General features: G+C 35.5%; 1 protein-coding gene across 1 annotated transcript; it reads right to left on the bottom strand.

Annotated features, from left to right (window-relative positions):
* Nucleotides 1–13,879: 13,879 nt before the first annotated feature.
* On the bottom strand, nt 13,880–17,765 carry LOC131047083 (transcription factor bHLH162-like). Its single transcript, XM_057980911.1, has 3 exons — nt 17,658–17,765; nt 14,033–14,383; nt 13,880–13,951 (listed from the first exon to the last, which is right to left on the bottom strand). Exons 1-3 carry the CDS (start codon nt 17,763–17,765, stop codon nt 13,880–13,882), a joined length of 531 nt encoding a protein of 176 aa, XP_057836894.1.
* Nucleotides 17,766–24,334: the final 6,569 nt, after the last annotated feature.

Below are 24,334 nucleotides of genomic sequence, written 5' to 3'. Positions count from 1 at the left end.
CAAAATTAGATGCTAAATGAGAAAATAAAGTTGGAAGAAGTATTCCAAGCTCTAAACCAACTCCCCTCTATTAAGGTTCCAAACTCGGTTGGCTTTCCTTTGCACTTCTTCAATAAATGTTGGCATATCTTAGGTCAGGACCTTTCAGAAGCTCTAGAGTGCTCAAGAAGATCAGGGAATATTCTCAAAGAAGTAAACAATGCCTTCATAGCTCTCATTCCAAAGAAGGAGAAGGCATAAAATCTTGGAGATTATAGGCCCATTTCCCTATGCAACATAGTCTATAAAATTCTCTCAAAAGTGATGACTAACAGATTGGAGCCTCTCATGGACAACATCATTTCAGAAGAATAGACTAGATTTGTTATTGGTCACTCAATTTTTGATGGGGTGATTATAGCACAAGAAGCAATCCACACGCTTCAAAACACAAACAGGCTAGGTATGATAATAAAATTAGATATAAGAAAAGCTTATGATAGTGTAGATTGGCGCTTTATCCGCAAAATTATGCAAGCATTTGGCTTTGATAATCATTGGATCAACTAGGTATTTGAATGCATATCAATGCCTAATTTTTTAATTTTGATTAATGGAAAGCCAACGAGCTTCTCTTTCTCTTCTAGGGGTATCAAACAAGCATATCTTTTATCTCCTTTCATCTACATCATAATGGGGGAGGCCTTGGGAAGGGAAATCAAAGCTAGTTATGCCAATAATCTGTTAGAGGGAATAAAAGTAACAAAAGATTTTGTAGTTACACACCAGCAGTTTGCAGATGATAACCTTCTCTTGGGGGCAGCAAATGTTAAGGAAGCCTTCCATTTTAATCAGATTCTAGAAATGTATGGAAGGGCTTCAGGCCAATTTAGAAACAAGGATAAAACTAAATTTTATTTTTTCACTACTCCAATCCTATTACAGACCAAAATTCTTAAAATTCTAAACTGTAGAGAAGGATGTCTTCTTTGTAGTCACTTGGCCATTCCAATAGACCGAGGTCTAAGGAACTCTAAATTCTGGGATCTTTTAAAACTAAAATTTGAATAAAATGCAAATTCCTGGAAGGGCAAGTGGCTCTCTTTGGCGGGAAGACTAGTGATGATCCGAGTAGTGATTTCGGCTCTTCCTATTTATCTCTTATCCATATTATCCTTAACATCTAGTGCTAATTATTTCATAATTAAGAAGATGAGAAACTTCTTCTGGCAAAACACTAAGGAGAAGCATAAAATTGCTTTAATAGTTTGGGATAAAATAACAAGCCCAAGTCAATGGGTGGCCTAGGCATCAAAGACCTTAAATTGCAAAATATAGCCCTAGGGGATAAATTAGTCTGGAAGTTCATAAAAAATCCCAATGCAACATGAGCTAGAATGCTGGCAACAAAGTATCTACCAGACCAGGACCATCTCAACATCTTCAGATCAGGCAACTTTCCCAAGGGGTCCAGAACCTGGAATTTTATCATCTCTTGTAGAAATCTGGTTTCAAATTCAATTTCTTGGGATATTCATGGTGGTTCATCTAGTCTATTTTGGGAGGACTCTTGGGGTGGTTATCCACCTCTGGAAAACTCAATTCATATTCCTATTACAGAATACTAGTTTAAACAACATTGAGGTTCCTAAGTTAGAGACTACCTGGAAATGGTTGACTTGTCGAATTCCCAAAGTTGGAGATGGAAATCAATGGAGGGCCTACCAATTCAAAGGGAAGATCTAGACCAATTCCTAGAACAACTAGAAGCAAGAATATCAGTCCTAAAAGAGGGGAAGACTCTCTGATCTGGGCACCATCCAAAACAGGGCAGTATAATTCAAAAGATGGATATAGAATTCTAGTCAGCCTTGCAGATCAGAACAACCAAGAAATCCCTTTGAAGCTATTTTGGAGCCCCAAAGTCATCCCAAAAGTGAGCATCTTTGCATGGCTAGCCTATCAAAAAAAATTCTAATTGCGGATAAGTTTACAAGAATGGGTTACAAAGGACCATCAAGATGTATTTTGTGTAAAGCCCAATTAGAGACAGTGGACCACCTCCTCTTGAATTGCCCCTTTGCTTCTAAATGCTAGAGATGGCTTTGTGCTAAGTTGGATTTATTTATAGCCCTGCCGAATGACATCAAGTCTCTAGTCCAAAGTTGGCCCCTTCCTCTTAAGGAGAGCTCCCTGAGTCAAATGATGGAAGTGTCCCTATTACGCTTAGTCTGGGAGATCTAGAAAGAAAGGAATCGTAGGCTATTTGAAGGCAAAGCTAGGAGGTAGGAATCAATTCTAAACTCAATTGAATCAGCAATAATGGACCCAGTCAATTGCAGAATAGCGTTTTCCTCAGATCAGTCCAAAGTCTTTTCTTCGTGGGATGAAAATATCAGTATAAAGTGGAAAGGAATTAGAATTCCTCCATCCTCTAATCAAAAAATCAATGCTAGAAAAGATGCAACTTGGTCCCCCCCAAAGCCAGATTGGGTGAAATTAAACTTTGACGAGGCATCCAGAGGCAACCTAGGCCCCTCTGGAATAGGTTATGTAATAAGAGATCAATCAAGAGAAATCACAGGGAAAATGGCAAAGCCAATTCCACCAGACACCAATAATATAGCAGAATTCATTGCTCTGCAACTTGGTTTGATGGACTGCATCAACCATGGCTTAAGAAATGTTTCAGTGGAAGGAGACTCAGAGATATCAATAAATGTAGCAAGGGAAATAAAAACTCCAAACTAGAGACTCCAAACAAGTTTAGAAAAAAATTTAGAAAATTTGACCAAATTTGAGCATTTTGAAGCCAAACTTATCTATAGGGAAGCGAATGCAGTGGCAAATGCCTTATCAAAAATAGCAACTCGATGTTCTTTCATTCATTGGTGGGATTAGAGTAATCAGATTAGTGGTAAAGTGGATTAGATCATCCAACAGGTTTCATCCTTCTAGAGTTTTGGGGATGCTCTCTATCATCCTGATTGAGGAGTGTAGATTTTAGTTTTATGTATTATTTTTTCCCGCACTCCTTTGGCGGTTTGGGCCAACGACTATTTTATTTTTTTGAATTCAAGCTTCCACTTAAACCTGGGGTTTATGGTGGGTCTGGTTTAGCTTTGCCAACCCTTCGCTTAAACCTATCTAAGCCCTCTTCTATATGCGCTTCCTGAAGCTCTAGCTAGCTTCCGTCATCATTCTGTACCCTTCAAATGACCTATCCGCAAGTTTCTCTTTTTATCTACATCTGGGAAGATTTGGCTTTCTCAGGATATTTATTCTCCGCCACCTTCATTGGAGCTATTAATACCCATCCATTTCTCATTATTAGGTGTTGAGACATGCGCCTGATTATCCTACCGAAGCATTTTCTGTGCGCTGCCTTCATTTCTTTCCTACAAAATTTGCATAATTCACTGTGGCATTCTTCTCTCTCTTTTCTTTTTTCCTTTGATCATTATGTCAGATGAGGCAGCATTTGGATTCATTATGAGTGTCTACCCAAGGTCCTCCTCATGCTTTGGTGCAGAGACTCCCATTTCCCTCAATGCCTCCACTCAGCAGGTCTCTTTCAAAAAGATCACGGACTTGAGACTGAAGCGTCTCCTCATCCACATGGACCCTCTAGTTCTCCTTGGAGTAAAGATGATTCTGGGTAGCGCCCATCTGAACAGGGAAGAGTACTCGTGAGACAACACCTGCATCTCTTCTAGATTTGTGGCTTCTCTGTTGGACCAAAAACTGCCCAAGCAAGCTGTATGGAGCCTCACCAAGGAGCTTTTTCTTGAGAAAATTCTTCAGGAATTCCAAGAAATATTGAATAAGGACCTCCATGACTCTGGGGCACCTAGGCCAAGCGACCAGATTCTCTTCAATGCTCATAGAGAGATCATCAAATACTACCCTTTCCTACTGGATTTGAAAGGGAAAGATTTGGATAGACACAGAGTCTTTGCTGGAGTTGGTTTGAGCTATCTCAAATGGCGGTTTTTAGGAGAAAATTTGGAGGTTCAGGGAAAAGAGGAGGACCTCTTCCAGTTTGCAAGGCTTAATGGAATCCTGCCTATATAAGCTGCAGATGTAGAGCCCCAAGCTGAACAGAGTCGCATGGGTGATTCAAGAAGAGGCCGTCGGGTTGCTAGTCATGGTCAGGGTCATCCAGCAGGCAGAGGCCGAGGAAGAGCAAGAATTGATCTACCCCAACCTGATCCTCCCATTGCAAGCTAGGCTATCTTTTTGTTGCTGTGAAAATCATATATAGCTTATTTTGGTTTCTTATTTTGTTTAAACTCTCTGTTTTCTAGGCAGTTGGGAAGCTGCCATATAAACTTTTAGTTCCATTTTCTTTAGACTGCATAGTTTTGATGGTTTTGTTAGAAGAGTGGATAAATCATAAGGATAACGGTTTCCTGTTTGTTTTGGAAACCATGTTTTGTTGGGATTGCTGAGAATAGGTTTTTTTTATGCTATGTCTCTCAACCAAGAAGCTACTATAATTAATTCAAATTAATATAAATCTCGGCTCTACCTTTACCGATCAAAAAAAATAAGATCTTAAGTATGGATGAAAAAAATCATAATCATGTTCACTAACCTTCTAACTAAAGAAGATAATCAACAGTAATAGCTTGTACATTCAGTCGGTCATTTTTTCATGTCTTTGGTAGTGGTTGGATATTTGTTTTTTGGTTCTATTGGGTTTTAATGTGTTTTTGGTGTTCTGTATTTTTTGGCTGAGTGTGCACTCCTCATGCCCCCAGATAATTGCTCTTTAAGAATTATGGAGCCTATTCCACTTTAATTAATCGGAATATTAATGACTTATAGAACCAATACAACATGTAATAAAAACTATAAAGGTGGTTTTAAAGAGAGAGCCATGCATATATCAAACTGGGCGGTTTTTAAGAGAGTAGCCATGCATATATTCTTATTGAAATTTACAGACACTAAATCAAGCAATTATTTCTTCACGAAACTAAATATACAGTAGTGTTCAATCCGAAACAGACAATCAATGCATAAACAGCAGTTTTCACCATGAAAAAATATTTATTCCCTGTCAATTTTTGAAACAATATTTATTCCCTGTCAATTTTTGAAACAATATTTAATCTTCAATAAGATGTTACGTATGGATGAAAAAAATCATAATCTTGGTCACAAATCTTCTAATTAAGGAAGACAATGATACTATTTTGCAACTGTCAAGCCCTACTACATTCTAACTAAACCAATTAGATCAACATTAATAGCTTGTATGTTCCGTAGATCATTTCTTCATATCTTTGGTACTGGTTGGATGTTTGTTTTTTGGTTCTGTTTTTAGTAGTTCTGTTCTGATGGTCTATTGGGTTTTAGCCTATTTTGGTGTTCTGTATTTTTTGATTGGGTGTGCACTCTTCATACGTCTCAGATAATTGCTCTTTAAAGATTATGTGAGGTTCCAACCTATCCCACTTTAATTGATCAGAATATTAATAGCTTGTACAACCAATACAACAGGTAATAAAAACTAAAAACTATAAGAATGGTTTTAAAGAGGGAAGAAATTCATATGGCAAACTAAGTCGTTTTAAAGAGAGTAGTCATGCATATATTTTTATTGATATTTAGACACTAAATCAAGCAATTATTTCTTCAGGAAACTAAATATGCAGTAGTGTTCAACCCGAAACAGATTATAAATGCATACACAGCAGTTGTTAGCGTGAAACGGGATCATTCAATAAGTTTTACTATCTAGTATGATAATTCAAACTCCATAAGGGAGTAGGATGGAATTACTTTTCATATATAAGATTACTGATTGTCAAATTTCATGCTCACTGGCAATTGCACCATAGCCTTCAGCTTATACTAAAATAATCATATGGAGTACAAATGCACTACAGAAGGCTCTTAAGAAATTAGCCATTTGACAAGGCGTAATATTTGACATAGTACTTAGTGTTCAAATTGAATTTGTTTGATCTAAAAATTGTTGCTTAAATAAAAATATAAATTATGACAAATTACATAAAAATATATAATTATATTATTAGACGTAGTTTTATCTAATATATTAAAAATATTGACAAATGATATTTCACTTATACACATCTCTTAATCCTATTGACAGATATGCTTCCAAATAAGTATAGAGACCTTCTCAACATGAAGTCTCCTGCTACTATCCTGTACCCAGTGACTAAATGAATTTTTTTAACATTTCATTTATCAAATATTAAGAAGAATTAAATAGTTTAGAAAATACCTCCTAAACAATGTATATTTGGCTTTTCATTTTGTGCCAAAGATAATAAATATCTAATACTTTGTACAATATTCCGTTAGTGCAATCTAAATAACTGGTCAACTAAATAGCCACACAGATTTAGTATTCTAAATAATTTTCAAATATCATTCCTATGTTGGATGAAAACAATATATTCTGAAAATTTATGTCCATAAGATTACAAATACATTGAAATAGAATACTAATTACTAAACAAAACAAAGATTGATATATCTATATTTCATATAGATAAAATTTGGTGGTCGTCTTAATCTAGCCTCCAAGTATTAATCACATACCAGAACTATATCTATATCTAGAACAACAGTAAACATCTCAAAAATGTTGAAAACCATCAACAAACTTACTGATTCTACTTTCAAATCTTCTCTTGAAGGATGCACAAAACATGATCATTCTTGCACATCTCCCCAATGACAACACAATTGCTTGCAAGCATCATAACAAACAGTTGCAATGTAAATATTGAAATAATATTATGTTTTGGCACAACAAATACCAGCAATTTAGAAAGAGAGTTTTGTTAAAACAAAAGGCATGCCCTAGAAAGGAACCTGCATATAACTAAATGTAACTAAATGTCACAACTATGGCTGTGAAAAAAAAAAAAAAACATTTCTGGAAAGGATAAAAAAATCTTCCGGCAAACATTCCTTCAAGCAGTACAAAGCTCGCTCACTCCTCTTTGTCCAGTATGGATGGGGTCTCAATATTTGGATGCAGCACAAAGAAAATTCTTAATCAATAGAAAGTCCAATCAATATGTACAGGGAATTCATTGGAAAACAAATTTTATCATACAGACAACCAATTAACAATGCACTGTCCTGTAGATTAAGAATAAAAAACATATGGCTGGATAGATTAAGAATCGAAAACATATGGCAGGATTTTTGCGCCATCACCAATAATTTCAGAAGAAATTTTTTCCTAACTAATAATTGAATTCATTAACTTATCCATATCTATATTACCTGCAGCAAATTAAATTGCCTCTAGAATTTACCCACAGCACGCTCCATTCTGTGCCATTTCTCGCCCAATTACTCTTCTTATTATCCCCGATTGCCAAGGCCTTCTCCTCGAGCTTCTTCTTCGCCATGGCTGTGGGAATCTTTTCCCCACTGCTCTCCTCCAGAGCCTTCTTTTTAACTACCTTCTTCTCTGTCTTGGTTGCGGTTACCCTTAATCTTCATTTCTCTTTATCTTTCTTTGTTTGCACATTTGCGATCCGATATCAATTGTTAAAACAAAAGATAAATTGGGAACACACAAATTATACACAACACAGTATTTAACGTGGTTCATCAATTTGACTACATCTACCAGAAAGCAGAGGAGAGATCTTTATTATTATTGCAGCTTGCATACATAGGAATTTCCTCTCATACTTATACAATGATCTTCAACAGAAAACGAAGGAACAAAGATAAGGAAGATGAAATGAAAAATCAGACTTCACATCCCAACAAGTTTCACCATAAATGCATTCAAGGTGTGATCAAGCCATGACAATGTAGCTATCAACCTAACACACATTTCACAAAAGGTCCTGCAGCCATTCAAGTATCCATATCTATATGCTAATATTTGGTAAAAACACATAATAATGGACACTTACTGTGGACATAATAATTTCATTATTTTTTGGGTCTTCGGAAAAAAAACTCTCCCTATAACTGTTACTTGGATTGGCTTAGTTTTCGATATGCATGTGACTTTACACCTTTGTACAACCCTATGCGTACCCTTAAGTTGGTTGTATAGTTTCTCAATCTTGTACTCCATGGGTTAAACATCACCTAGCAGATATACATTCTTGATTCACATGCATACACTAGAAATTAAAGGGCTTAACTCTTGTGCAGCCAAAACTTTAGACACCTTTGTACAACCCTATGCGTACCCTAAGCTGGTTGTGTAGTTTCTCAATCTTGTACTCAAAATTTGGCATAGGTATCTGTATCTAGGCATTCTAAATCCTCTATGCAATAAATTTTTCTCTGGCATTGGATCGTATGTTCCATGTGGCCTATGATGAATTGATTGCCTAGTTGTAACAAGTGTAGAAAAGAGCTTTTTGAAAGAGGTATGTAATACATGAAGGGGATGGATGGAACGAAATACACAACAACTTCAGTTGAATTTTACACACAAAAATAATTTATCAATACACAGAAATTACACAAAGAATAATATGCTGCAGCACTCAAATCATAATTTTATTTATTCTGTAAATTACTCTCAATGCGTTACAATGACCTCTTATTAATAGAGGATTGAACAAACAGTTTTAACTCCTATCTTATGAAGAAATATGCAATCTACTTATTTACTAATGTATGCATGCATGTTAACTATGGATTATCCTATGCATGAATTTCCTGCCCGACATTGTATGTTCGGTGCATGTAAATAACTAACTGCAGATGAAGTTTGCGATAGGGAGAAATTACATGCATTCCAACACTCCCCTTAATTTCGACCTCAAATGCTAGCGCATGTAAAATTCCTTGAGTGCTCTTTTTTTTTCTGTCAAATTTCTTGTCCTAAGATTTTCTCAAACTCACTCTAGATCTACCAATCTTCATGTGCAATTCCTGATAATAATGCCATTCATCTGGCTTCTCCCACTACTGCGGCAGTCTCTCAAATCTTTTCAAATCTTCAAAATACCCATCTTGCTCTTTCTCCAACTTCACATTCTATAGACGTCTTGCTAGACATTCCTTTCCTTTGATGATTCCTCTCATTCACATATGAACTTTTATACCTCAACAAATTTTTGATCCTATCTCTAATTGTTTGCCAACTTAATCCATAACTCCATCCACAATCAATTTTCATACAACCTCTCATAGATTCTTTTTTTGATTCTCTATTCCAGCACATCTTTTCACAGTGATTTCTTAGCCCACATAGGGTACAGGGATGTAAATCCCAACATTTTTCTTTTGTATGTCCTTTCCTATTACAATGTGAACATTGCACACTCTATATTCTTTCTACTGATTTGCTTGAACTTGACATACTAGCCACTTCTGAGCTATCTTTCTTACCATATCCAAGACCTTCATACTTTGGTCTTATAATAGGCTGAATGGGCTCTTGAATTCCTTGCCCATGCTTTCCTAATCCTTTTCCTTCATATCCCATTTTTCGCATAATTTTCAAACCAATATTATTTTCATAATAACCTCTCATAGATTCTTTATTTGATTCTCTAGTCCAACACATTCTTTCCCAGTGATTTCTTAACCCACATAGGGTACAAGGATGTAAATCCTTACATTTTTCTTTTGTATGTTCTTTCCTATTACAATGTGAACATTGCACACTCTGTATTCTTTCTACTGATTTGCTTGAACTTGAGATACTAGCCACTTCTCATGTTAACTATCGATTATCCTATGCATGAATTTTCTGCCCGACATTGCATGTTACAAATAAACTACCTGAATTATTATCAGATACATCTGAATAACTTGCTCCAAGTTTCTCAAATTCTGCTTGTTTCTTTCTACATTCATTTGCAAAATGACCATATTTCTTACAATAATAACATTGAATATTGGATTTATCAAACCTTGATGATTGTTCTTGAAATTGGTTTCTACCTTATCCTCTATTATTGAAACTATGATTGGACTGATTGGTCCTTTCTCCTTGATCTGTATTCATCTATCTACCTCTTCCTCTTCCTCTTGTGGCAGACTAAAGTTTGCGATAGGGAGAAATTACATGCATTCCAACAATACAGGTATCTAATAGACTATTCACTCCTAATTAATTAATACTTCCAACCGTTCTTATTAATAATTTTTAAGGATTAATAATGTAGTAAAGACAATGTAGGCTTTGAAGAAATACAATATTAATAGGGACTACAACTGTAATATATAATATGTTTTAATACTTATTTTTAAGGGAATAAGAGTATATTAGCCATTACTAATGTAATAATTAACCTGTTGCTTAGCATAATAAGTTCAATAACTATTTATTGCAAACAAATATATCAGTATTCTTAATTCATTCTTTATTTAATCAATAAGATTTAAATTTGTAGATAGAAAACTATATAATCTTAAAAGTAACTGAAGCTTGTCAACTTTAAGAGATCAGTAATTCAAAGAATCAAACCAATCATCAAGCTATATTTATTTTGCTAAGTAGCTTAGAATGCTACTACAGCTTAAAATGTATAATCAAGGAATTAAAAACTAAAGCAATTGCATAATTATATTGGTTCAAAATATTACATGCTATAAATATAGAAGATAATGATTAATATATAAACCTATGTAAACAATGCTAATGTAAATTAATGTTGAATTCATAGTTGTATTGTAAGTAGAACTATTGAAATGATAATATTGGGTTACTTTTATATACTTTTGGATCTATAGAACCATGGATGTATTAATGGAGATCATGAAATGATAGTGAGAGTAAATGAAAAAGAATTAGTCACACAATATAGTCATATCTCAAATATTTATCAATAACTATCCCTTTCAATTTGGTATTGGTTTGAACCACATATAGATCTCATAATAAATTAAATTAAATTTACACATGCAAAAAAGATGTAAAATAATCTATATCTTCGGATATTAAAATGCATTAACTCTTTTAAGATGTATTAGTCATAAGATCAAATAATTTTTATTTATATTATGCATTACTAAATAATGTATACTAGCTAAACCTAAGTTACACTAAATTATTAGGGAACAAGGATGATATTTTGATTAAAAAAAAAAGTATTCAATTTTAAATTTAATAGATCACTATTTAATTTTAAAATGAAAAAAATTGGGTAAAAAATAATCAAGTTAATTTGGAATAGAAAACTATAATTGTATATAAAAATTTAATCAACTAGTAGTATAGCTTGAGTTGGCCTAGTGGTAGAGAACTTGTACTCTTAAAAGAGAAGTCGCAAGTTCAAATCCCACAAGGGGGTATGGTATGTGCACCTTATCGGCTTCGACCCACCTTACACCCTTAACTAATGAAGAATAATAGCTTTTAAAATCTATTTCATTAGTCTTAGGAATTCAATATAACTCAATTCCTATAGAAAGGTATCATAATCATAACCAGTGGTCCTAAATATCATGAACCTAATAAAATACCACTATTTTTTAATAGGATCCCACAATCAAATAGAGATTACCATGCTTTATTTCTTATTTCTTCAAGTACCTACACAATACTTTACTATCTACTAGACACCTACAATGAATTGTTACTCATTTTTGTAAATAACTTTTAGATTAATAATTTACAAAAAAATTAAAAATGTGAAGGGGTGGGTGAACTTATTCTTTATAGCCAATAGTTGTGTATTGACTCATATTCTATAATACAAAATACATTTTTAATTGAGTTCACCACATTCTCTACCATAGAACACATGTATCCCCTCTATCATCCATAAAGTATAAAGTCACATAATTCATCCACATAACCATCTTTTGGCTAGTGTTGCTATAAGATATCATGTTAACTATACATGAAAAACATATTGGATAGTTCAAATTGATCAACTTAAAATCAATGCACATAGGAAAAATATTATGGGAAAACAAAACCTTAATTATGATTTCTCAAAAAAATTTAACAAAATATAAATACAAGGTGTTGAAACATAGGCTCCTAAATTTATGACATTAAATCTAGCAACAATGAACATATTTAGAATACTAATTATGAAACCATATTTTAGACAAGGTTTCCCAAGAAATCTATTGAGGAAATATGGACTTTGACATCAAACTATTAACTATTATACAACAATGAAATTTATAATACTTCCAATATTTTTTCTAATTCAAAATTTTAATGGGAGTTCAATGTTATTTTTTAATTAGATGTATTTGAAAGAAAGTATATGAATTCCTTCTGATTTAATTGAGTAAATGTCTCAAGGAGGATAATGTATCCCACAAGTTATATAGGAGACATTCTTGACTCTTGGATCTTAGGCATTGTAACTTATTCTTTTGATATTACTAAATTGGAAGATTATGGAGTTTTGTTAGCTGGATTTTTACTATCCTTAACTGTCTATTCATAAATTTGTGTTTTCCTTCTAGATCTACTTATATTATTTACTACTTATAAAAAAACCAAATACATCAATAATTTATAAAATCTAGAAATACATAAACATACAAAGTATATCTCTTTAATAAAAAAAACTTAAAATTAAAAAAGCACATCTATAACATTCAACCATGGAAATGGTCTATAGTGATTTAATATTTTTCTAATATAAAATATAAAAGAACTATAAGATTTTAACATTAAAAAAAATTAATTAAAAAGACAACATATCTTTCTTTATTTATAAAATGAAACAATAAATAGAATATGGAAAATAAAATTTAATGTTTGATCATTCACTAATTCAAGATTTTGTTGAAGATGGATTTAGAGAATAACAAAATCGGATTGATTTTAGTTAAATAATCAATTTAGTCTCATGATTACATTTAAAATTAATTTTTAAAGATGTTAAATTATTATAATTATTGAAATTCGTTTATAATAATATCTCATTAGTGGTGCATATTATGATTATTCAAATAATAAAATTGTGTCTTAAGAGGAAATAGAATAAATAAATAAACATCTCTAGAAAATGAAATATCATCATGGATTGTTTGGTCAAATGCACTTCTAATGTTAATCTCACTTGAAAGTTTGCATATTGATCATTCATGTCTTGCTTCCAATCGTCATGATTTCTTTAGCTTCTTCATAATGATTTGGTTTTATCTATTTAATTTGATTCTTCTCATTATATTATGTTTTAATAATTTTATAATTTCTTTTGACTCTTACAAATGTTGAACTAAACTTCCTTTTATTTATATTCTTTAAATTTTAGTGATAATTGATACTGTTTAAAAATCTTTGTATAAGTTCTGAAATTAATATGTTTATAAACATAGGTTTTAAAAATACAACTTAAAGTATGTAGAGATAATATGTGATACTACCTATTGACAGCGAATGTTTTGTTTATTCTCATGTTACCTGTAGTCACATGGCTTGATAAGTATGTTGTAAAGGTTTAGAGTACAACTATTGTTGTGTTGTATCTTTTGTTGCAGCTCTTAGAATATGTTTTAGATTCTTTTGAACAGCTGTTGTTTATGTTTGTTGTTTCTATTATCAACAATACTGTTGCTGATCTGATACTTTATCTTTCTTTTTCTCACAATTAATTGTGAACTACTCATTATCTATTAAACAAATTGGTAGTATACTTTGTTGAATGAAAAAAAAAACTGTGAATCTATCGCAGACTGATTGATTAGAGAAACCATAAACATTATAATATATATTGTCCGCATTCATTAAAGAAACCGTACGCATAATAATACATGTTTGCTCTTACTTATTGGCAAACAATACAGAAAATATTAATAGGTAAGTACATACACTTCATCTTATTAATGATTTCAATTGAAATCCCCCCTCTACGATATCCACTTCCAAGGGTTTTTATACCTACAGATGTCAACTACTAACAATAGAGAAAGCAAAGATTCATTTATGATTGAACAACGTAAACATCTTGCTTTAAGCTTTCCTGATCAAATGCTGAAGTTTAACATATAGTGGCTCTATATTAGTAATGCTATTGTCTGGTACCTGTGAAATTAAAATAAAATGCACCTCAGAGTTCTGAAGAGAATGAAGCATACATACTGTAAGAATTTGTTAGGAAAGTACCTTGGCGTATAGGGTATGGAAGACTTTTTCATTGGTTACAGACGAAGCAGCATTCACAACTTCAACTCCATATTCTTCCAACACCAGAAGAATATCGGACAAGGCAATCTGATTCTGGGTCAAGTTTATATGTACCTGAAATGCAGTTGAACCGAGTGAGATTATCTTAACTGATGGGAAGCCCTCATCTGATTCATGGAATTCAACAGGCCTGGATATTTCAACACCCTTAAAGCATGCTTCACGAGTGTTCTTCTTCTCTCTTTCCTTTCTTAAATCTTTGATCTGCTGCTCTAGATTACGAGTGTAATTAGCGGCTTCCTCCAGTTGGTCTGTTATTGAACGCTTTCCCTGCACAATATAGATTCAAATTCAATTCAGATAAAACAAAACCCACCCAAAAAAACCATTAGGGTTGAAATGAGATAGAACTGAAATTCGCAAGGTCAAATTCATTATTTGGGTGGAAAGTCATTGTATGGGGAAAATTGGCCATTAGGGTTGTTGGGTTTCAAGCCGAGTCTGGCAGGAGATTTGCTGCACAAGGGATATATCCGAGGTTAGATCTGAGCAGGCATTAAGTAGGGTTAGGGTTGAGAGATTCTCCTGAGATATTAGTATAATAAACAAGCCGAAGATTGCAAAATTGTGTACAAACTGATCTTGTACTGGGTCCAGATCTTGTCAGGTAATAGGAAAACAAGATCGGAATCAAACAGATCTGTGGACTGAAGCCAGAAGAATTCAATATTACCATGCGCTCTAATCTACTCACCTCCTTCCAAGTGAAATAGAACTGCGTGAAAAAACAAATGTTTGACTGCATGAATGATGGTTATACAACAATTGATTAGTCCACAATCAATATTTTAAAGCTCTCTTATGATTACACAGCGATTCCAATAAGGGAATCTTGTCTTTATTATTTAGTATGTTTTTTTTTTTAAAAGAGCTCTTTAGATCTCAAATTTAGGAGGAAAATAATTCATCTTGATAGGCTTTCCCAAAAGAATGGTTCGTCATGAATACTCAATGGTAAGTCGGTAGTCTAATAGTGAGGATAAATCATGAAAACATTCCTACTTAATTGGAGGACAACTCATATAAAACGTTGTTTAATAGTTAATAGGGAGGATAAACCATGCTAAACGTCCTACTTAATTGGAGGCCAACTCATAGGAAACGTCTTTTAATTAATAAAAAATGGACTTGTTACTTTTAGACTACCGAGTTATCAAGAAGTATTAATCATGTACCATCGTTAATTTACAAGGAATGACCAGCATTTGTCCTTTAATTAATAAAAAATGGAATTGTTACTTTCAGGCTACCGACTTACCATTGAGACTTAACAAAGAATTAGCAGTCTGTTGTATGAATGCCTCCTCGTTATTTCTTCACGTTGATCGAAAATTCGCTGTGCTCTTTTTAATTTTTATGCAGAAGTCATGGAAAACGTTGTTTAATTAATAAAAAACTGGGCATACGATGCTACTTTTGTGAAAAGACACATCATTTGAAATAATAAAAACACGTGGTCATTACACAATGCACAACTAATGGACGTACTCGGAAGGAGAGGACACCAATTTTCAAGCCGACGTTTGTGTCAATTCATTCTTATAAAGTCTAGTACAACAGTAAATCTTTCAATCATCAATTTTCGTAAGGATGACGACGTAATTTTGAGATTTGAGTCTTTGAGTATTAAAATTAAAATTAGTACGTGTATCTAGAGGAAGCATATTAGTAGTAGTTATAGATAATTTTGTGTATCTACAATCTTAGACGGTATATCTAATTTCAAGAATATTTCTTTGATTGTCTTTGTGTGCGACTTAACTGTTTATATTTATTGTTCTGGCTTCTCGGTGATAATGATGCATCCTATGATATCCGCTATGCATGGAAAGGTCAAAAGTGGTCATTTCAAAGTGTTGCTCGATACCTACTTAAAGGTGCCCCAATAACCATGCACTACAACCACTTCAATAATGCCCATTGCTTATGCACAAATATCCTAGTAGTCATGTGCTTTCGATACCAATAAGGTTGCACAACTCCTCCAAATAATGTCAAAAAATTCTAACTACTAGGGCTAAAGTGGGCGGCTATCGGTATATGTGAAATTTATTAATGGGCTTTTAGTTATCATTTTTTTGGTTTATTTGAAGTTAGCCATTGGGAGGTTGGGTGAGAACGGAGTGAGTGACAATTGGAACATGAGTGGTAATTGTGTTCTTCCTCTAGAGTAGGTTGAAGGGATACACCAATAGGAATTTAAAGGTAAAATTCAACTATGTTTTATGTTAAATTTTTCAGGTTAACTTTCACAAGGATCTAGCTAGAAAAGAGAAGACAAACTTGTAGATTGAAAACCGACAAGACAAAGCTATTGAATGAAAGATAATTAAATCTCATCTATCTTTAAGAACTGCAAAATGCAGACTTATAAAAAGAACCACCACATTAACAATGGAGGAGACAATGAAGAACCACCAGAAGAACTGAAATTTTGGTGCAATCGTTAACTATGGAGGATATGCATGAAGAGTTAAACTAAAATTATGAGGAAGATGCAAAGCTTAACAATGCACTCCTTGGTTACATTACATATGAGCATGCAATGCATAGATCACATTGCGTTCCTTGTGTTGCATGCGCTAACCCCCCCCCTTAAGTCTATCTAAGGAAACTAAGCCTAATGAAAGGAAAGAGGAAAGACAAAAAACATAATGGGAACTAACCCCCCCTCAAAATTTACACTAACTTTGCATTGCACCTACTATGGTGTAGTGTCCTTCACCCCAACAAGGTCTCGCAGAAGTGAAAATGAAAAGATAGGTGGCATGGAAGGACCAAGTATCCCCCATAATATGCAGTCAATGGTAGATGCTTGAAATTGGATGCAAAAGATGGTCCATGATTGTCAAACAACATTCCTTTCCTTAAGAAGAAACAAAACCAAAGACATATGAATGAAGTCTCACAAATTCTGAAAGGTATATGTAGGAAGAAATCTCAAGATGTATGATGTCTCTGAAAACCAATCTAGATCATATTCCAAAGGCAATAATGATCCCTCTAAATGCAGCTCAAAATGTCTCTAGGCCAATGCCAAAGTGTGACAAATGCTGATAGGTACCATAGAATATTCAAGTATAGTGACCATGGATTTATGGTGAAAGTTGGACCAATGAGATGGTATTGCCACAATATATGAAGATCCTCAATGGTGTCCTCAAAATTAACAATGTGGCAATCTACTAAAAGGAAAGGAATGTCTAGTAGAATTATATCTCACTCATCAAGAGGACAAGAATGAACCTGTTGAACAGAAACTGAGGTAGCATTTGGAGAAGCCAATATCTCTGCCAACTAGGTAGGTGGCTTGGTGACTGAATAGTTGCTAATATTGGAGGTGTAGAAAGAGGAGAAGTAGGAGAATATGTCTCTCTATAATCAGGATGATCAAGACTTTTTGGTGCAGGAGCACCTAAGGGTGAGCAAATGCCCTTTTTCAATTTTGGCATAAGGACTGGTTCTAGTCCATTAGGTTGTATGTTTGGAGCTTGGAGTGCATTTTGTCTTCTTTGTGAAAATTCATGTTTTCTGCGAGACTTACCCCGATGACACCGCCAGCATGTGGAGCGCAACCATCGGCTATCAGAACAACGGGTTTCACCCTATCCCAATGCCCCGATGAATATGCATAAGACTGGAGTGGACCCATCGGCTATCAGCGGGACTATTTTCTACCTACCCTAATAGCCCGATGAAGTCGCCAGCGGAGTGGAGTGAGCAGAGTGAGTCGAAGTGGAGCCATCAGGTATCAGCATAAGTAGTTTTTGTACCGCCCGATAACCCGATGGGAAAGCATACTCTTTGGAGAGAACCATCGGCCATCGGCAGGAGGTGTTTTAGGCTATGGCGATAACCCGATGGGAAAGCATTCTGTTGGGAGCACACCATCAGCCATCAGTAAGAGTGTTTTAATTCTACTCCGATGACCTGATGGGAACCAATGTGGAAGTGCGCAATGTGTGAAATGTCATCGGACATCGAAGTAAGTGTTTTGAGGCTACTCGGATGGCCCTATAGAAAGGGAAGTGAGTTGTAAACTACCATTAGACGTCGGTGTAAGTGTTTCGGTGCTAACCCGATGACCCAATGAGGAAAGCGATGCTAACCCAATGACCCGATGGAATTGAAAATCAGTTACAGTCAGAAACTGAATTGTGTCGAGTTGAATCTCATTAGTTAGGGATGATTTGAGACATGTTTAGGAGGCTATACAAGACCCAACAGGCATTCTGTAATGAGGTTGGAAGGAGGTTGGATTGGGATCGTCAGATGTGTTGATTCCACAGGAACAAACTTCTTTTGAATAGCAATTTGAAAACCATTTTCTGGTTTTTTTTCTCAAAGTTCAATTTGACTTTGTAAGTTGTACATAATGGCTTAAATATTTAAAATGCCAGTGTACTTAGAGTAGATGTTTCTTTTCTGCATTTTGTGAGTTCCAATTTTGAAGTTGTGCCAAGCTCGGCTCTGTAGATAATGTTGTCTTTTTGTTCTTATTTTTCTGTTGGTGACAAGTAGTATAAACATGGATCTATCTTGATTCTCCATCATTGGATCCACATGACCATTGGAGGTTTCCAAGAAGAGCCAGCCATATACAATAGAGTTATATTTGTAGCAGACTAGCCCTAGGCGAGCTTGATGATAGCCCGACTAGGTATCAGTGACAAAGAGGAATCACTTGCATGGTACACTAGAGTCTAGGATGTTAGCTTCAGACCAGGGGAAGATGGGATCAAAGGGAGAGAAGATCCAGACATGAGGAGAAAGCAACTTAGTGGAAGTTGTAGGCATAATAAATGGTAGAGCAAACCCTGCAAGGTGTCTGGTTAGATACAATGGAATAGTGAGTTGGTGGATTTATGAAAGTGAATTCACAAAGAGAAGAGTAATAACCCTTAGTAGAGAGGACCTAGAGTGGAATAGGGGAATAAAGAGGACTCTTCCTGGGTTAGGGTAGTAAAAGGCCTTGGAGTGAGTCAAGTTGACTCAAGCAATCTAGGGTCATCCCTATCATATTGGTATCAGAGCAAGTTAAAGATTTGGGGTGAAGAGTTTAAGACTGATCTAGTATCAGAAGGAGTAAAGATGGTGACCAATGCAGAATTGGCTAAGAAGGTTGCTGACCAAGAAGATGAAAACTGATTGCTCAAGGAAAGGTTGGGGCAGTTGGAGCAGTAACTAGGTGTAATGGAAGTCATGACAACAGAAGTGAGTGGGAAGATAGAAGAGAAGGGTAAAATGGTGGCAGTAGAGGATGAAGTCCCTACCCTAGACCCTGCTATTGGTCAAGAACCATTCTTGAAGGCTTTGAAACCAATGAGTGGAAAGTCTTTGGAAGGAGTACCATTGTCTAGTGGCAAGATGGAAGTAGAGTCGATAATGGAATGGATAGAGGTATGAAAAATCATTTTGAGTGTAAAGGTGTGGCTAAGGCTCAAAAGGTTAAGGTGGCTAAGTCAAGAATGAGAGGTTTTGCCGTTACTTGGTGGAAGTTTATACAAAATGAGAGGGAAAGAGAATGTAAGATCCCCATCTCTACTTGGAAATGGATGGTAAGAAAAATCAGAGACTTATCTTTCTGAGGATTATGAAGTGCAATTGCACAGGAAAAGACAAAACCTAAGGCAAAAGGAGTTAGACGTAAGTACCTACACCGAAGAGTTTCAGACGTTGTGTCTAAGGTCAAAAGTGATGGAGGATGAAAGCATTAGAGTAGAAATGTATCTTAACGGTTTGAGATGGAACATACAAGAGGAATTATGTTTGTTGAGTCCAAATACCGTTCACAAATGTTATCAGTTGACCCTAAAAGTAGAAGAAAAGAATAAGAAGAAACATGAAAGAACTAGTAGAGGCAGAGGTAGAGGTTGAGATTCAAAAGGTTATAGAGGAAGCTACAGTGGCAGAGGAAGTGAAGTAAGATTTCAAGGAGAGTCAGAATTGACTGAGCAGACTAATGAATCCAGTGGAAGAGGAAATTATGGCAAAGGAAGAGGTCACAACAACAACAACAAAGGTAGATCTGGAAGTTCTCGTGGAGGTTCATACTTTGCAAAAATGAAGTGTTACCATTGTAGTAATTTTGGTCATCCTACATATAGGTGTCCAGAGAAGGCAACCTCATCACGTTCAGAGAAAAGAATCAATTATGTGCAAGAGGATTCTAGTAGTGTGAAGTTTCCTGAAGTAAACCTTGACTTAGAGAATGGTGAGAATCTAATGTTTAGAAGGGTTCTAATCAGGGAACTGGTTAAGGAAGAACCTAAACAGAGGAAGTCTCTTTTCAGAGTAAAGTGCAAGATACTTGGTATGGTCTATAAAGTGATCGTTGACTCAAAATTAATGAACAATATCATCTCTGAAGAAGTAGTAAGTAAACTTGGGTTGAGTAGCATGCCACATAGTCATCCTTACAAGGTCACATGGTTGAATAAAGGACAATTTGTGTTAGTAAATGAACAAGTATGGGTTGAATTTGCAATTGGGAAATATTCTGATAGAATTTTATGTGATGTTCTACCCATGGATGCCTGCCATTTGTTGCTAGGCAGACCATGGCAATTTGATATAAAAGCTCTCCATGACGGTGAAAAGAACTCGTATGCATTCACAAAGGAAGGGGTGACATATAGGATTCAGTCTTTGGTAGAAGATGAAGGAACCAAGACCAGTGGTCCTAATGTGTTGTTGACCAGAGGAAAAGAATTTTTGAGAGATCTCAAGAAAGGAGATGGAGAACATTATGCTCTCTTAGTGAAACCTAGTCAAGAAAAGAAGACTGAACAAGAAATTTTACCTAAAGAGGTTCAACAGTTGTTAGAACAATTCAAGGACATTGTGAGTGATGGAACACCCACAATACTACATCCTCCTAGAATAGTAAGTCACCAGATAGACTCTATACCCAAAGCATCACTACCTAATAAGGCTGCATATAAGATGACTCCTGAAGAAAACAAAGAAGTAGCAAGACAAGTATAAGAGCTACTTGACCAAGGTCTAATTAGAAAAAGTACAAGCCCATGTGTTGTACCAGTGGTGTTAGCAACCAAGAAAGGAAGCAAATGGAGATTATGTATTGATTCTCGAGGAATAAACAAAATCAACAGAAGATACAGATTTCCTATCTCTAGAATTGAGGATTTAATGGATTGTCTTGGAGAATCAAAGTATTTCACTAAGCTAGATTTAAAGAGTGAATATCACCAGATCTAGATTAAAGAATAGGATGAATGGAAGATAGCTTTTTAGACTACAAAGGGGTTATATGAGTGGTTAGTTATACCATATGGGCCTACTAACGCCCCTAGTACCTTTATGAGGCTGATGAATGAGGTGTTGAAGGACTACATAGCTAGATTTGTAGTGTTATACCTTGATGATATCCTCATATTCAGCAGTACAAAGGAAGAGCATCTTGAACACTTGGAGATTGTATTAAGGAAACTACATGAGGAACAATTGGCGATCAATCTTGAAAAACGTGAATTCATGAAATAAAAACTCATTTATCTAGGTTTTGTTGTATCTCAAGGCACTTTGGAAATGGATCCTACCAAGGTGGAAGCAGTACAGAGTTGGCCTACACCAAAGACTTCTACTGAGGTAAGAAGTTTTCATGGACTTGCCCAATTTTATAGGAAGTTCATTCGAGGTTTTAGTAAAATTTGTGCTCTTGTTCTTGATACAATTAAGGGTGGGTTGAAAACTAAGTTTAGGTGGACTAAAGAAGTCGACCAGGGGTTTGAGTTGCTTAAAAAGAGGATAGCTACACAGCCCATTGTAGTTTTACCAAGTTTTGATAAATTGTTTACCCTAGAATGTGGTGCTAGTCATATAGCAGTAGGAGTTGTTTTGAACCAAGAAGGAAGACTAGTAGCATTCTATAGTGAGAAATTGAATGACGCCAAGAAGAGATACTCATCTTATGACTTAGAATTTTATGCTTTAGTGCAAGCTCTTAGGAAGTGGAGGCATTATCTTTTACCCAAAGAATTTGTAGTGTTTACAGATAACCAAGCCTTGAGTTTTATCAATTCCTAAGAAAAGTTGAGAAATAGACACATTAAATGGATAGAATACCTGTAGGCATACACTTTTGCTATCAAGAACCAAAAGGGATAGCTAAACAAGGTAGCCGATGCCTTAAGTAGAAAAATTTGCACTGTCCAAGAAGTGACTTTGCAGAGCATAGGTGTGGAGAGTTTCAAGGAGTTTTACAGAGAAGATGAAGACTTTTCTGAGGTATACAAGGTATGCAGTGAGTCTAATAATCATTTCAATAGCCAGTATGTAGATTACACATTGTAGAGTGGTCTTTTGTTTAAGGGATGTCAGTTATGTGTACAAAGAGGATCTATGAGGGAAAATATCATATAGGAAAAACATAATGGAAGTCTTAGTCGACATTTTGGTCTGAATAAAACACTCGAGTTGGTGCAAAGATTTTATTATTCACCGAAAATGCATAAAGATATTAGGAAGTATGTTGAGCAGTGTTTTGTGTGTCAGAGAGCCAAGGGTAATAGTTCAAATGTTGGACTATACCAACCTTTACCAATTCCCAAATGATCGTGGGAGTGCATCAACATGGATTTTATTGTAGGTTTGCCAAAAACCAAGACTGGCCTGGATAGTATTTTTGTCATGGTTGATCAGTTTAGTAAAATGAGTCATTTTGTTCCATGTAGGACTACGCATGATGCTAGTTACATTGCACATTTATTTTTCAAAGAGGTGGTAAGAATTCATGGGCTACCTCTCAGTATAATTTCAGACAGGGATGTGAAGTTTATGGGACACTTTTGGAAAACTTTATGGACAAGACTAGGAACTAACCTTTCTTTTGGTTCTGCATACCATCCGCAAATAGATGGTCAAACTGAGGTCGTTAATCAAGTACTGGGTAATCTTTTGATGTGTCTGACAAAGGAATATGGACAGATGTGGGATCAAGTGCTACCATAGGTAGAATTTGCATATAATGACAATGTTAACAGAACTATAGGTAAGAGTCCTTTTGAGATTGTTTATGGACTCCACCCACGTGGTGTTTGTAAACTTAAAGATTTGGGAAGCCTGGAAGGAAGAAGTGGACATGCAAAGGATTTCACTCAGTCTATGAAAGAGGTGCATGAACAAGTGCAGCAAACATTGATCGACACTACGTAGAGGATTAAGGCTAAAGAAAATAACAGGAGAAAAGACATTGAATTTGTAGTAGGAGACATGGTTATGGTACATTTTAACAAGGCAAGATTGCAGAAGGGAGTCCCTAGTAAGCTTTAGATGAGGAGAATAGGTCCTTGCAAAATTTTGGCTAAGTATGGCTCCAATGATTATAAGGTAGATTTACCCACAGATTTGGCATTGTCCCCTGTGTTTAATGTCCAAGACTTGGTTCAGTTTAAAGGTCCTGTAGTAGTGCCAGATGAACCGAATCCAGAAGGGGACACTACTCTCAGTGATATTCTAGTACCACCCATTTCTAAACCATAGGCGGAATAGATTTTGGATTCCAAGGTGAAGAAGAAAATGAGGCATGGCGTATATATGGAATACTTAGTTAAGTGGTGCAACTTACCTGAAACCGAAGCCACTTTGGTTGCAGAATCCAATTACAAAAGACTGAGCATTGATGTTGTCTTGCCGTCCCCAGGGGGGACTTGATTTTTCATGTGGGGAGTATTGTGCAGGAGCACCTAATGGTGAGCAAATACCCTTTTTCAATTTTGGCATAAGGACTGGTTCTAGTCCATTAGGTTGTATGTTTGGAGCTTGGAGTTCATTTTGTCTTCTTTATGAAAATTCACGTTTTCGGCGAGACTTACCCCAATGACACCGCCAGCATGTGGAGTGCAACCATCGGCTATCGGAACAACAGGTTTCACCCTATCCCGATGCCCCGATGAGTATTCCTAAGACTTGAGTGGACCCATCAGCTATCAGCGGGACTATTTTCTACCTACCCTGATAGCCTAATGAAGTCGTCAGCAGAGTGGAGTGAGCAGACCGAGTGGAAGTGGAGCCATCGGGTATCGGCATAAGTAGTTTTTGTGCCACCTAATAACTCGATGGGAAAACATACGCTTTGGAGAGCACCATCAGCCATCAGTAGGAGGTGTTTTAGGCTACAGCGATAACCCAATGGGAAAGCATTCTGTTGGGAGTGCAGCATCGGCCATCGGTAAGAGTGTTTTAATGCTACTCCGATGA

The sequence above is a fragment of the Cryptomeria japonica genome, chromosome 11 (genome assembly GCF_030272615.1).
Source record: "Cryptomeria japonica chromosome 11, Sugi_1.0, whole genome shotgun sequence".
In the NCBI taxonomy this organism is placed as follows: Eukaryota; Viridiplantae; Streptophyta; class Pinopsida; order Cupressales; family Cupressaceae; genus Cryptomeria; species Cryptomeria japonica.
The sequence above is the reverse complement of the archived record's forward strand: the minus strand, read 5'-3'. Positions and strand labels throughout refer to the sequence as shown.

What these genes read in the sequence shown, in the direction of transcription:
- LOC131047083 (XM_057980911.1), bottom strand. Translation starts at nt 17,765, where the DNA reads ATGGGTCCACTCCAGTCTTATGCATATTCATCGGGGCATTGGGATAGG. An exon ending in ATGCTGGCGGTGTCATCGGG is followed by an intron (nt 14,384 to 17,657) that starts GTAAGTCTCGCA and finishes TATATTGTGCAG; the next exon opens with GGAAAGCGTTCAATAACAGA. An exon ending in TCCATACCCTATACGCCAAG is followed by an intron (nt 13,952 to 14,032) that starts GTACTTTCCTAA and finishes TTAATTTCACAG; the next exon opens with GTACCAGACAATAGCATTAC.